General features: G+C 38.2%; 1 protein-coding gene across 1 annotated transcript in view; it reads right to left on the reverse strand.

Moving 5' to 3' along the window:
- The window catches only part of tmtopsb (teleost multiple tissue opsin b), a 63,527-nt gene that overhangs the window by 6,008 nt on the left and 40,810 nt on the right, over positions 1-16,709 (reverse strand). The window contains exon 3 of the mRNA XM_061965138.1: positions 10,051-10,284. Within this exon, the coding sequence (XP_061821122.1) occupies positions 10,051-10,284 (234 nt within the window). The remainder of the gene's footprint in view (positions 1-10,050; positions 10,285-16,709) is intronic.

Below are 16,709 nucleotides of genomic sequence, written 5' to 3' on the forward strand. Positions count from 1 at the left end.
TACCAAAGGTAAACATGGTAGATTATAGGCTACTAGTAGCTAGTAGCTACACAACAGCTAAGCACATATAGCACAAGAGCTATGTCCCTCATTAAACAAAATACGGCAGTCTAAAACATGACATGTGTCAATATAAACAAGTATCGAATTATTATAGTTGCATATTACTTCCACGTACAAAGTCTCCAATGCAGAAGTGTATTGGAAAATATCAAGTAACAAATGTGTCCGCATCATCTTAATGCTAGATTTCGCGGGAAAAAAACACAACAATTACCAGTCCACTTCAACTTAAAGACAGCATAGGTCCATTCCAGACGGCTAAAAATAAATAGGTCACTTTTTCTAACATTCCACACTAGCAAATAACAAAAGTATGTATAACTCCTGCTGAATCATAATGCATATTCAGGCAACATCCTATGTGTTACTGTGTTCATCAATGTGCATTGTCTCTTTACATACACAAATAAATATCGTATCGGATCAATCTCATTGTCAGCAGATGCTCAAGGCTCCAATGTCGGTTGTACTGGAACACCCCTGCTGCTGATGAGTAAATCGTAAAATGCTGTACGATAAGTGTTACACACATGACATAGCAGACTAGCCACATTTTAAAGCGCAGAACGAGCTGAAATAAAGCTGCGGGACGCTAGGCCGCTCATAGTACTTCAAATCTTGTGGACGGCATGGTCACATAGTACATCGCACGATGCAGCAGCGACAGAACCAATGTTGTAATAGCGGTAACGAGCAAACTTGCTTAATGAGAATTAACCCTTGTGCAAACCGAAGGCCCAAATCGGGCATTACATTGATTGATTGGTTGAGAAGTTTATTGACATCTTAAAGAATTGAATCCATGTAATGCTTTAAAAAGGCAAATGGATGCACAAAAAGCCAAAAGGCTTGTTTTCATTGTGGTCCATTAAATATTCATCACATTTGATACATTTAATAATAAAATACATATAACCTGTATCATGTATATAAAAAAAATACGTTAAAAATGGATAAATGTGTTTTTTATGTGATATGATTGTTCAGTTTGAAGGTTAGGGAGATTTTGCTAGGGAGTTAAAAAAAAAAATAGCATTGTGTTGTTAGAATAGAATATAAACAAAGTATACACACCCTTTCTTCCCCATTGACTCCCATTATAACAGCTATTTTCAAACAGACTGTACTCTTGGTATATTACAATGCCTTTCTACATTAAAAAAACAAATACATCTCATAGAAATAAATCTCAAGAAAATACTGTTTCAGTGTAATTGGTGCCAGAAACCATGAGCATTATTCTCAGAGCTTTGATAAGCGTAAATGAGTTAAACTGCCATTAAGCTACTGAAATGCAATGAAAATGATCTTACAGTAAGTGTTTTTTTATTATGATTTATTATGATTAGTTTAGCACCTAGCCATCCTGCTAATGCTACAGTGTTTCAACTACTAAAACACAATTCCTCATCCTCTTAGTGTTCGGGCTCAAAAATATAAGGTTCTGAATCTTAATTTTGGCCAAATTTATAATTAATGGCTGTAACATTGTCTGCATGATTAGCATTGTGTTGTTGATTGCAATGTTGTTAGAATAGACTATAAACATAAAGTATACACACTAGAGATGCGCGGATAGGCAATTATTTCATCCGCAACCGCATCACAAAAGTCGTCAACCATCCGCATCCACCCGAACTAACATTTAATCAAAACCGCACCCGCCCGCACCCGCCCGTTGTTATATATCTAATATAGACGATGCAAGGCATTAGTGAGGTTATAAAGCTTTTGCCTGGTAAAGAAAGGAGACTGATCCAATGTAGCAGAGACATTCAATACGTGCCACGCTGTCACGGCCCAGACGCACACTAGTGCGCAATCATCTGGGAGCCGCGCTGAGCGCACCTCCAAGCGCGCTCGCGCCACTGCTGCAGGCAGCTGCGTTCTATCTTGTTTTAACATCCTGTGGCACTCTTCTGGGATCACGGCGGACGAAACTGCTCATGCTCAGGGTGTTTGTGGAGATTCGGGGTTTTGCACAAATGTGATGCACCATGTTAGATGTCCCGGTTTTGTGACTGTCGTAGACATAAACAGCGTCGCAGCTCTTGCAAATCACGTAGCCAGCATTACTATCATCCTGATTTACAACCTCATAAAAACGAGTCCACGCTGAACTTTTCTGGCCTTTTTTCCCCCTGGTCTTTAGTATTCCCTTTTTTAGTTTGTCGCGTACCACGTTTGCTGCCGGCGTTGCCATCTCTTTTTTTTTTTTTTCTTCTGTTTTGGCATATGCTGCAGGTGCCTGCTCGTTTTTCGTATGTGGGTAACAACATTTAACTATGTATATATATTTCCGAATTGGCTTAACTGCCACCCGCCTGATTCTATTTAAAATCAATTTTTTTTACATTTCAACCGCCCGACCTGACCCGCGGATAAAATCAAATTTTTTTTTTATTTCAACCGCCCGACCCGCGGATAATCCGCGGACTCCGCGGTTGTGTCCGCAAACCGCGCATCTCTAATACACATCTTTTCTTCCCCATTGACTCCCATTATAACAGCTATTTTCAAACAGACTGTACTCTTGGTATATTACTATGCCTTTTTACATTAAAAAACCCCGAATAAATCTCATTCTTGCTGATTGACAAACAAGAAAATACTGTTTCAGTGTAATTGGTGCCAGAAACCATGAGCACTATTCTCAGAGCTTTGATAAGCGTAAAGTTAAACTGCCATTAAGCTACTGAAATGCAATGAAAATGATGATGAGTAAGTGTTTTTTATTATGGTTTATTATGGTTAGTTTAGCACCTAGCCGTGCTGCTAATGCTATAGTGTTTCAATAAAGCTGTGTCCGCTTAGCACTCGGCTTCTAAAACTAACTTCCTCATCCTCTTTGTATTCGGGCTCAAAAATATAAAGTTCTGGATCTTAAGTTTTCCCAAAGTAATAATTAATGGCTGTCACAAAGTCGGCATGATTAGCATTGTGTTGTTGATTGCAATGTTGGATTAGACTATAAACATAAAGTATACACACCTTTTCTTCCCCATTGACTCCCATTATAACAGCTATTTTCAAACAGACTGTACTCCTGGTATAATACTACACCTTTTTACATAAAGAAACAAATAAATCTAATTTTTGCTGATTGACAAACAAGAAAATACTGTTTCAGTGTAATTGGTGCCAGAAAACATGAGCATTATTCTCAAAGCTTTGATAAGCGTAAATGAGTTAAACTGCCATTAAGCTCCTGAAATGCAATAAATATGATCTTAGGCCGTCATGTGCAACATTGCATATTTACATAAAAGACACCTGTGGACTCAATAAACTCAGCCAAGTACTGCCTGATTTTTCTCTCATTCTACTTCAGTAGGCTCTACAAATATTGTCTGAATGTTGTCATGAATAAGTGACCTATTCAAGGCTATAGTATTAAGACTATAAGCTTAATTGTGTTCCATTGTATCCATTAAACCATATCCAATTGTATTTACAATCCAAAAGGTATGTGAAAATACCGTCTAAACATCACAAAATGCCACAAATTCAGTCAGCTTTTTTAAATATTCCACTATGAATATCTTCCGCAATTTCCGTAGGTTCCACAAACCCCGTTTCCATATGAGTTGGGAAATTGTGTTAGATGTAAATATAAACGGAATACAATGATTTGCAAATCCTTTTCAACCCATATTCAATTGAATATGCTACAAAGACAAGATATTTGATGTTCAAACTCATAAACTTTTTTTTTTTTGCAAATAATAATTAACTTAGAATTTCATGGCTGCAACACGTGCCAAAGTAGTCGGGAAAGGTCATGTTCACCACTGTGTTACATCACCTTTTCTTTTAACAACACTAAATAAACGATTGGGAACTGAGGAAACTAATTGTTGAAGCTTTGAAAGTGGAATTCTTTCCCATTCTTGTTTTATGTAGAGGTTCAGTCATTCAACAGTCCGGGGTCTCCGCTGTCGTATTTTACGCTTCATAATGTGCCACACATTTTCGATGGGAGACAGGTCTGGACTGCAGGCGGGCCAGGAAAATACCCGCACTCTTTTTTTACGAAGCCACGCTATTGTAACACATGCTGAATGTGGCTTGGCATTGTCTTGCTGAAATAAGCAAGGGCGTCCATGAAAAAGACGGCGCTTAGATGGCAGCATATGTTGTTCCAAAACCTGTATGTACCTTTCAGCATTAATGGTGCCTTCACAGATGTGTAAGTTACCCATGCCTTGGGCACTAATGCACCCCCATACCATCACAGATGCTGGCTTTTGAACTTTGCGTCGATAACAGTCTGGATGGTTCGCTTCCCCTTTGGTCCGGATGACACGATGTCGAATATTTCCAAAAACAATTTGAAATGTGGACTTGTCAGACCACAGAACAAAGTAACACTTATGCACTCTGACCGTATTATGAGATCAGTCATACTGGAAATGTGCAAAAATTGGAAGAAGATCAATCAATCAATCAATGTTTATTTATATAGCCCTAAATCACAAGTGTCTCAAAGGGCTGCGAGATGTGATGTTTATCATTCACAAGAACACATGCTTGGCTTTTTTATGCATTGGGAAATCATAAATAAATAACCATTGAGTCAACAGATAGAGGGTCTTCTGTTGCGGTCATTATACTCTCTCTAAAAAAACATCCAGAAAGCGCCAACAATCCTCCATTTACATGTCGTGACCTGAAAATTAACCAAATATGAGTGATATTGTTATTATAAGCGTCAACGCAGACTGACTATTTTAGCGGCGCATTGATAGCAGTGAGCTAACGCTAGCTTACGCTGCTATTGTTGACACACTGAGCCGGCGGCTGCGTCTACCTAGTTTCAAATCTGCTGAAAGTAATTTCTAAACTATAATCGATGCATCGCTCACCTGGTAGTAGACACATGTGGCCATGGACCGACGGGCTGGTCGACCTTCACATCCCCCAAGATGGCAAAAAAGACAACCCCTTGGGATTGAGTCTTTATCTAAACTGTCAGTCAGCATCCCAGCGAGAGTGGAAATATTACAGTAAGTGTTTTTTATTATGGTTTATTATGGTTAGTGTGTATGTTTAGCACCTAGCCATGCTGCTAATGCTATAGTGTGTCAATAAAGCTGTGCTCGCGTAGCACTCGGCTTCAAAAACTAAATTCCTCATCCTCTTTGTGTCCGGGCTCAAAAATATAAGGTTCTGGATCTTAATTTTTCCCGAAGTGATAATTAATGGCTTTCACAAAGTCTGCATGATTAGCATCTGTGGCTCCTAATGCTACGTGACTGGCTTGCTCATTACCTCTCAAAAATGGCTGGGGAATCTCCGTGAGAATGATACTATTTTGGTCATATTTATTTCCTCGCAAAATTTGGAGGTCTTTTGGTGTCATAAATCAGATATATATGATAACAGCTTGAATATAGAGCAGGGGTGTCCAAACTTTTTGAATTGGGGGAAACATAGGGCTAAAAAAGTTTGGTCGAGAGCCGAAAGCGGACAGCATGTAAAGTTTTATATATATATATATATATATATATATATATATATATATATATATATATATATATATATATATATATATATATATATGTATATATATATATATATATATATATATACAGTACAGACCAAAAGTTTGGACACACCTTCTCATTTCAATGCGTTTTCTTTATTTTCATGACTATTTACATTGTAGATTGTCACTGAAGGCATCAAAACTATGACACCTGTGAAGTGAAAACCATTTCAGGTGACTACCTCTTGAAGCTCATTGAGAGAATGCCAAGAGTGTGCAAAATAGTAATCAGAGCAAAGGGTGGCTATTTTGAAGAAACTACAATATAAAACATGTTTTCAGTGATTTCCCCTTTTTTTGTTAAGTACATAACTCCACAAGTGTTCATTCATAGTTTTGATGCCTTCAGTGACAATCTACAATGTAAATAGTCATGGAAATAAAAAAAAAAACATTGAATGAGGCGTGTCCACATTTTTGGCCTGTAAATATATATATATATATATATATATATATATATATATATATATATATATATTTACATATAATGGATATATAATCCAACCATCCATCTATTTTCTACCGCGTGTCCCTCTTGGGCTTAATAATTGGTATATTATTAATTATATTAAATAATTAAATATATTAAGAGTATGTGAAAGTTCGACTTCTACTTTGTTTACTTCCGTGACGACCTCCTTAAAGTTTTGTAATCAATCAGAATAACCAAGCAGCTAAAATGCACCAAACATGGATAATTGTGTTGAGTGTTTTGCATTTTTCCCATCATGCTTTGTAATGGATATAAATGGGTGTAATTTAGAATTTTTTATGGTGCATGGACATTTTTTTATAATGTGACCATGTCTGTTGACATTTTATATATATTTTTTTGCACCATGACTAAGGAAGGTTGTTTGCATTGGGTCATAGAAGTAAATGCTGCGCAAATTGTTGTTCAATGTATAATTAAAGGTAATTGAACTGTATTACCCACGTTGTAAACTCTATGGCAACATAATGATGGCATCACATTTTTCAGACTATCAAAATGAATGCAATCTCTTGGTGGATAAGCATACTTGCCAACCTTGAGACCTCTGATTTCAGGAGGTGGGGGTGGGGGCGTGGTCGGGGGTGGGGTGGGGCGGGGCGTGGTTGGGGGCGTGGTTAAGAGGGGGGAGTATATTGACAGCTAGATATCTACATCCTGAAAATATGCACACAAAACTGTGTTTAGATAATTGATACTTCAAACTTGCATAAATATAACATGAATATAACATTACTTGGCTTCTGAGAGCTTCAAAATGTAATGAATAAAATGCTAACGTTGTTGATAAACAAGCAATTATTTTAATAATTAAATATGGTCATTTTAAATGAATTATTATGATAATTTAAAATTAATTATTTCATATATGTTTATTTTAATGTACCGGTATAATTATATGGCTGGATGTAATAAGGAGTCAGAAAAAATACAAATAAAAATACAATTAATTTTGATGTTTTTAGCAAAATATAGTAAAAAAAAAAAGTTTTTTTTAAATTAATAAATATGTTTATTTTTACGTAAGATAAACATAATAATACAATTTATCTCTAGTCTGGATGATTTAGTTCTTGTCACCCTGTTGTCCTCCCGTCGTGAAAAAAGGCTGTCCTCAGTCAGGTCTGCATGGAGCTGGAAGCCACGCCCCCTCCAGCTCCATGCGGACCTGAGTGAGGACAGCCTTTTTGTCACGCCCCCTCCAGCTCCGACTGAAAATCGGGAGATTTTCGGGTGAGGCACTGAATTTCGGGAGTCTCCCGGAAAATTCGGGAGGGTTGGCAAGTATGTGGATAAGATTCTCATGACATCTCGCGGGCCAAATTGAATATGTCGATGGTCCGCAGGCCGTAGTTTGGACACCCCTTATATAGAGGCAACTTGTTTTGAACTCTACTGGTACTTTAAGCTTGCACAAGGGTTAGTGGCACTGAGTTCATTGAATCGTGACACATGATCACCACCAAGAGTGAAGAAGTAGCAACATTTTAAAGCGCATGCAAAGGTAAATCAATTCGCAAGATGTCGAACTCTCTTCAAACGCAGCTACTGCCACCTTGTGGCGTCATAGAAAGCCAGTGTTTGGGGACTGATTAGAGACCATGCACCCGGCGTACATAAATAAAAGAAAAACAAAATATGCTAACAGACAAAGAAGCCAATGTTGCATAATGGAGACAAACAGGAGCCAAAACAAAACTGAACAGTAAATGAATTCCGCCCCGTCAGACAAAAGTGAAAGCATCCATTGATCACAGCTGCTGGCAGAGTGATGAAAAAAAAATAAAGACAAAAAAAAGAATGTCAGAGTTCTTAATCCGAAAAATAATTTATTCAGCTTGACTGCACCAAAACAGAACGACTGAGGGTAGGCTGCTAATTAACGGGTGCCTGTTAATTACACGTCTATTAATGTTGCATTCAAGTGCCAGGCTCCATGTGGGGAATGGGGGTCGCGTACATCTGGCAACCGTCTCTGGAAAAAGGAAACAGCAAATGTCTGCCTGTTCTTTTTGTGCATTAAAGCGCCCTCGTTGAGTTAATTATGAGCCCTGGTGAGCCTTTGAAGGAAGGCAGGAGCGATAATTGGACACAAATTGTTGTAGAGGGTCAGGTGACACTCACCTGGAGCTGCCAGGAAAGGTGATTTGTTCAAATGTGGATAAGACGGGACTTTTTTTTTATTCCAGCGTAGCGCTCAGACAGATTCCTCAGCTCATGGAATTCGGGCAAATGTTACCGCAGTGTGAAAAATGTGGATAAAATTGCCGTAAGTGTTCTTCTGGTGTCAAGTGTGCCTGTCGTCTCGAGATAAAAAGCAACAACAAAAACATTGTCTTGGGGATTAAGGGAAATTATCTGCAAGATTTGAACGCTTAAATGATGATGGATGATGCCAACATCTTATCGCGTTCCTTTGAAATCATATTTGATGGATGTGAAGCGCAGCGTCTTATGACAATAACTAGCGCTTGTTTCATGGGGTTTTTCCTTGCCTCCGTCGCCAAATGGCTTGCTGGTGACAGTTTAATGTGGCCTAGCGACTTGCTGGCAAGATTGGATTTGGAAACAAAATTACCCTTTTGGAGTTGATGTAAATACCGTAAATACTCTATCTGGCCAGGGCTTTTATTTAGAAGGCGATAATGTGAGCGATTCAGCGGAACATTTTTTTTTTTTTTTATTATTTTAATAATGACTCAGAGTGCATGAGAAAGTGTAATGGAGACATTTATAATTTAAGGGTGTCAAAAAAAAATGTTTTCACATTTTTTAAATCTGATCAAGGTCAAGGGTCCCTGAACTTTTTGACTCGGGGGCCGTATTGGGTTAGAAAAATTTGGTTGGGGGCCGCTGTATATATATATATATATATATATATATATATATATATATACATATACATATGTATATATATATATATATATAGATATATACACGTTGAAGAGCAGGGAAACCTGTGAAACAGGCTTGGAGGGATGAAATAGCCTCTGTGTTTTTTCCTGACGTAATGTATAATATATATGTACATATTATATTAATATAATGGATATCCACTCATCCATCTATTGTCCCCCTTTTTAAAATCCCCTGAAGAGCAGGGAAAGCTATATATATATATATATATATATATATATATATATATATATATATATATATATATTTATAGTCGAGTTTACTGTGGTTTATCCGTTATACAGTGCTCAATATCGGGGTAGAGCGGGTTATACGTTTTGCAGCTTTCCCTGCTCTTCAGGGGATTTATATATATATATATATATATATATATATATATATATATATATATATATATATATATATATATATATATATATATATTCCGAGCGTGATATTCCGAGCGTGATGATGTCACGTTATCGTTGGGAAAATGCATTTTTAGACAATATGATTTGCCTGAGCGGCGAGGAGACACCAAGAAAAACAAGCGGTAGAAAATGGATTAGAAAGGAAAGATTAAAAAAATAAAAATAAAAATAAAAAAAAATAAATAAATATTAATATTTATTTTATTTTATTTTTTTAACTTTGGACTTCCTGCGGGCCGGATTTTGGTCGCTGGCGGGCCAGATCCAGCCCACGGGCCGTAGTTTGGGGACCCCTGATGTAGATGATCATATCTGCTCTACAGATTTCCTTTAGAAAAGCGAAGTGTTACTTCTCTTGTTGCCTTATTTGTATTTGACTTTATTAAATGTTTGGGTAGAATTTTATTAAACAAGACTAGTTTTCTTTTAAATAAGGCAGAAATTTATCAGAGCTGTTTATCTATTTTATGGAGGAATGTAGTAAATCATAAAACTGGCACCCAATGTTATTAAAACTAGGTTTTAAATTGAGAATCAAATGTATTATATGTGTAAATTTTTGTATTATTTTTTACAAGTGTAAAAATAAGCTAACCAAAGAGGTCATCATCAAAGCCCACCTGTTTGTTCATGAAGATGTAGAGGAAGGGGTTGACAACCGTGGACGACTTGGCGAGCAGCGACGGCATGATGGTCGCCTCCGGGGTGAGAAGGTCTTGCGGGCCGAAGGTCGCCAGCAGCGCCACCACGCCGTAGGGCAACCAGCAGACCAGGTAGCAGAGCACCATGGTGACCACCATCACCAGCACCCGCTGCTCCCGCCGCCGCGCCACAACCGAACTGGCGCTGCGCACCTAAAAGAAAAGCAGCGTCAGCAACATCGTGAAGTTTATCAATCATCTTAGATTAGTCTCTAGATTTAATGCCTGCATTTGACTCCTCTTTTTACATAGACACTGTAACGCAGCACTTGGGAGAGACGTGATGTTGGCGAACGAATCAACTAATTTGAACGACTCTTGTAGGAAAATGATGAGATTCGATTCGCAGTTGAGAGCCGTTCATTTGAAAGCAGAAATTGCTTCCAAATGCCATCCGACTTCCAACTGGACGAGAAGACTTTTTACATTTTTTTAAATCACATTTCCGTTGTTTTTAATGCATGTCATTTTTAAAATTGGATTCACTTTTTTTAATTTGAAGATACATATTTGATTTACTTATTCATTTTTAATTTGGATTCACTTTTCTGGTGACATTGTTCTGATGAGGATATGTAAATTAATTCAAGCGTACACAAACCATGTAGGGTGGTGCCATTTTGGATTCACGTTTTTATTACGTCAAGATTTGGTGTCTAGTTTTATTCATAGTTTTTATTCACATTATTGAAAAGGGCTCTCGCGCTACTCGGTTTTTTTAAGTGATGAAATATTCTAAAGAGTGATGTTTATAATAAAATAAAATAATAAAAATATAATATAATAAAAACCCAATGAAAATATAATTTGAGTCATTATTTCATAATAATAATAATAATAATACAATTGGAGTTATTTTTTTTAACTATTTTGATCCACATCTTATTTTTATTTTATTTACCAGAGATTTCGGGAGGGGGCACTGAAATTCGGGAGTCTCCCGAGAAAATTGGGAGGGTTGGCAAGTATGGCTCCTGTGTCGTGTTCCCGCAGTCCCTCTTCGCTTTCCGGATTCAAGCTGTGTCTTGTCTCCCTGGATTCCCTCTGGTCCCCTTGCTGCCTTCCTGGATCTCGACCTCTCACCTAGACACGGACTCTGACGCCCCATGCTCCTGCCCTCGACCTCACGCCTGCTCCGCTGAGCGCATCTCCAAGCGCGCGCCTGCGTGCGCCACTCCGGCTGCAGCAGGCGGCTGCATCCAATCACCAAACAGTCAGCACTCAACACACCTGCCGCTGATGAGCTCCCTGGGCTTCTTAAGCCAGAGCATACCTGCGTTCCGGGCCAGAACGTAGTTTCCTGTCCCGTACAGTAAACCGAAACGTCAATCTCTCTGCGCACTCTCTCTCTCCGTGTTTCCCCACCTCTGTGCTCATTGCATACTTGCCAACCTTGAGACCTTCGAATTCGGGAGATGGGGGGGGGGTCCACCGTGTTCAATGGAGTAGTCTGATTGGGGCGGTATAGCTCGGTTGGTAGAGCGGCCGTGCCAGCAACTTGAGGGTTGCAGGTTCGATCCCCGCTTCCGCCATCCTAGTCACTGCCGTTGTGTCCTTGGGCAAGACACTTTACCCACCTGCTCCCAGTGCCACCCACACTGGTTTAAATGTAACTTAGATATTGGGTTTCACTATGTAAAGCGCTTTGAGTCACTTGAGAAAAAGCGCTATATAAATGTAATTCACTTCATTTCACTTCACTTCTGATCTACAAAATTTGCAGGCAGCATACTCCTTCCCCTTCGAGCTGTCCTGGCTGAACTGAAATTATTTTTTCCAATCATTTTGGAACTTGCAAGCGTACTTCGTCTTCTTACTCGTCGTCGCCACGTCTCTTCTTCGTTCTCCTGCTTCGTCTCTGTTATGTTTTTGGACATTACTACTTGCCGTCGTTTTGAAGCAATGCATGATGGGAATCCGGATGTTGTGTGTCAGTGTATTAACGTGCCGGCTGGAATAAACACACGCTGAGAAATAGCTCCGTGCCTGCCTACTTTATGGGTTATAGATAAACCTATGGATAGCGGAGACATATATAATAGTCTCCTTTTCTGGTGAGAGGGAACGCTAAAGGCAGTGCCTTTAAGGCACGCCCCCAATATTGTTGTCCGGGTGGAAATCGGGAGAATATGGGGAGAAAGGTTGCCCCGGGAGATTTTCGGGAGGGGCACTGAAATTCGGGAGTCTCCTGGGAAAATCGGCTCATTGTGTGTTGTCCTGTGTCGTGTTCCCGCAGTCCCTCTTCGCTTCCCGGATTCAAGCCGTGTGTCTTGTTTCCCTGGATTCCCTCTGGTCCCCTTGCTGCCTGCCTGGATCTCGACATCTCACCTGGACACGGACTCTGACGCCCCCGCTCCTGCCTTCGACCTCACGCTTGCTCACGAACCTCCGAGCTTGTCTTGCCCTTCTTGGACTTCCGCCTCTCACTCAACACACACCTTCAACAACTCCCGGTAACACTCAACATATAATCACTACACATAGTCGCACATATATACATTTTGGTTCAGTTACATGCTTCATTTGGATATTGTTTATATGAATAAATAGAGCAAAACGACGTCAGATATTTTTAAAAATAACACGCATTCATATAAATACAGCTGATATGGTGAATATGTATTGTGTCGTGTGTGGAACATTAGTTTAACAATCAAGCAGCACGACTAAGCTAGCAGAACCTTACAGTTCATGCACCTCAGCCTCCATGTTTTCCATTTGGATGATCCCATTTGCAGTCAGTTGCCGCTCCGGTTAATTTGTGTAGTAACGTTCCGCGGAAATCCACTAAAATGGGGGCAGGGCCACAATAAATCCGATGAAACGGTCACGGCCATCATTCCAAGTCAGGGCAGGGGATCATCAGATGGACCCATAAAAAGAAGAAGAAGAGGCTGCAGTGTAAACAATCAAGCCTGCCATCATAAATATTCCATTTTGGAGGTCTGGGGCGGTGTCTATGTGGACTTATGGAGTCTGGATTTATGCATGCATCACTTCACTGCTCCAAAAATGTTCCCCACTCGGAGAACAATCGACTTAAAAAAAAAAAAAAAGCACAAAAAGCAACAGGCAAGGCACCAGCTGGAGGTCGTCAGCGGAATATGTCAGGGTATGCTCTGATGGAGCGGCCAAAATGTCGAAAATTGACTACAATCATTAACATAAGAATAGGCCTGTCCTCTTAAGGTGACGCATGGGGCTCGGTCGCCATGGCGACGGCAGTAACAGGCGACGTCAGCGGTTGAAATAAGCAGGTACCCGAGCAAAGTAAACAGCTTAGTGTGGCTAATTACATGCTCATCAGCACATGTCTGTTTATTCACCGACACACACAATTCCATTTGAAATAATAATTACTGTAAGCGCGGCCGATTACAAATTACCGGCGGATTACTGCCAAGTCACCTCTTTAGAGTTGAATAAAAACTGAAAGGAGGGAAACAAAAAGTAGTTGCGGGGAACCAACAAAAGGTGCTGAATGGGTTTTGGAGGTTTTTGTCTGGGCCATCAAGGGAAGGACAAAAATAACAAAGGATCAAAATTATACTATCATTTATATCCTCAAAAGAAATTGTTCAACTGGGAACTTCATTTTAACTCACGCTCAAACTTTATGACAAAACATTAACTACACAAAACCTTTTTATAAAAAAATGGTGTATACTTTTTTTTTGTTTTATTATTTTTTTAATTTAAAAAAAAATCCTCAAAATACATAATAGTACACAAAAAACTTAATTATTTCCATCCATCCATCCCTTTTCTACCGCGTGTCCCTTTTGGGGTCGCGGGGGGTGCTGGAGCCTATCTCAGCTGCATTCGGGCGGAAGTCGGGGTACACCCTGGACAAGTCGCCACCTCATCACAGGGCCAACACAGATAGACAGACAACATTCACACTCACATTCACACACAAGGGCCAATTTAGTTTTGCCAATCAACCTATCTTGATTTATTTATTCTTTAATGGAGTTGACTTTATTTGTGTGAATTCCTTTGAACCATTTTTTGTCATTTTATAACATTATCATATTACTCACATTACAAACTGCAGGAAAATAAAATGCGCCATTAAAATAGGTAAAGGGGGTGAAATGTATTGTATTTATTTATTTTTTATTTTTTATTTATCTGGATGTTCATTTTTACCGTTTCCCCAAAGTATCACCATCACCACTATATTATTAATATTACCATTCATTTTTAGAGCTACTATTACGATTATTAGTAGTGGTAGTGGTTGATTTGAGCAGCTTGCAAATGAGAGTTCATTATTCAAATATTGGAAAGTATGAATTACATAAGAAATCACACACACACACACAAACGCGCACACATACACACACACGTAGACAGGATGTATTTAGGGAGAAAATGCCATGTTGTGTACACTTGAGATTATCTCTTCCCCAAAGGCAATCATAGAACTATGCTAATGCAGACACACACACAACGTTTATGGTCGCTTTATATTTAAAGACAAAAAGCTTCATACTCTGTACTGAAACCAGCGTAAATATCTCATTAATAGTCTTAGTCAGATTGTGTTTTACGTTATTGTAAACACTGGAGATTGTCTTAATTCAGACCTGTCTAGCTGCCTAAATGGGTTGCCAGAGGAATCAGTAAAATATTTTCCTTTCAAATGAAAAAAAAAAAAATATATATATATGTTAAAGTGTTTATATTACATATATTTTTTACATTTAAAACACTTCCTTGTGGTCTACATCAGTGGTCCCAACCACCAACTACCGGTCCGTGGATCGATCGGTACCGGGCCGCACAAGAAATTTAAAAAAAAAAGTAATATTTTAGTATAATTTTTTTTTTTTTTAATTAAATCAACATAAAAAACACAAGACATACTTACAATTAGTGCACCAACCAAAAAACCTCCCTCCCCCATTTACACTCATTCACACAAAAGGGTTGTTTCTTTCTGTTATTAATATTTCTGGTTCCTACATTATATATCGATATAGGTCAATACAGTCTGCAGGGATACAGTCCGTAAGCACACATGATTGTATTTTTTTATGACAAATAAATAAATAAAAATACCATACCCCCCCGGTCCGTGGGACAAATTTTCAAGCGTCCGCAGTTAGTAAAAGGTTGGGGACCACTGGTCTACATGACATGTAATGGTGGTTCTTTGGTCAAAATGTTGCGAAGATTTTTTTGACAATCACTTCAGGAGGCGCTGTTTTGTGGGCGGTCTTGTCGACCCGCTTCGACTGCCTCTCCAACCCGTCATCCATGTTTTAGTTTTTCAAGACATGTTTTGTTTGCAAATCTTTTTTTTCGGTTACTTTCTTTGTGGTTGCAAATTATTTTTTTTGTTCCTCCTCTGAACAATGTGTTAGTTTAACCACAAAAATTATTTGCAACCAAAAAAGGTTTCGACACAAAAAAATATTATTCGTAACCAAAAAAAGATTTGCAACCACAAAACCGATTCGGAACCAAAGTAAAGATTTGACACCGAAAAAAAGGATTTGTAACCCCTCACCACTCTTAAAATGTTTTAACTAAAAAAAACGATTTGCAAACAAAAAAAGGCTCTATCACCAAATATTTTTTGTAGACAAAAAAAAAGCTTTGTAACCAAAGGACCGATTCGGAACTAAAGATTTGGAACCAAAAAAGAAAGATTTGCAACCAAAAAAAAACTATTTGTCACCCCAAAAACTTTTTGTAAACATAAAAAATATTTGTAACTAAGAAAAGATTTTTAGCCAAAATAACCCGATTTGTAACCAAAATAAAGATTTGCAACCAAAAAAAAAAGGTTTCGTAACCTCAAAATTCTTTTTTTTTTTAACCAAAAAAACATTTGCAACCAATAACCAATTAGTAACCAAAGTAAAGAATTGTGAAGTGAAGTAATTGCATTTATATAGCGCTTTCTCTCTAGAGACTCAAAGTGCTTTACATAGTGGAACCCATGATATACATCAGGCTCTGTTAGGAGGAAATCTTTTCCCAAGTGGGCCGGACTGGTAAAATTATGACAAGATAACTTAAAAGTGAAGTAAACTTTAGATTGTTTTCTTTGTTAAAAAATAGAACTAAACTTACATGTTGCGGTTAATATTATTCTATCTTCATTTGTCGTTATTTATACTTTCTGAATAAATGATGTGATAATGTAATCAGTCAAGTAGGTGGAATTGAGTCTGGCAGAGTTATAAAATGCTCCCATTGGTGTTAATATTTAATCCATCAGAAGATGAAATAAATAATAATATCAAAATGTAATTACAGACTGTTATTAATGTAATTTACTGATTTCACTCAACTGATGTACGAACATCATGTGGTTTATTCTGTACATATCTAGCATCATCTACTTTGTACAACAAAACTTGTGAATTTGGACTTGTTTCATTAATCAGACATGAAGTCAGAAAGGGAATTATGTGCGCCCAAGAAAATGTGTCCCCAGTCATAAGCACAACAGGAAATGTACAGATTATCAAAAACATTCATTTGGGTAGAAATGTCACAGGTTTCATTACCAACATCTTTGACGATCAAGGCATGAGCAAAACATTCCACATTTTGTATAC

Source organism: Nerophis lumbriciformis, linkage group LG07 (genome assembly GCF_033978685.3).
Source record: "Nerophis lumbriciformis linkage group LG07, RoL_Nlum_v2.1, whole genome shotgun sequence".
NCBI lineage: Eukaryota > Metazoa > Chordata > Actinopteri > Syngnathiformes > Syngnathidae > Nerophis > Nerophis lumbriciformis.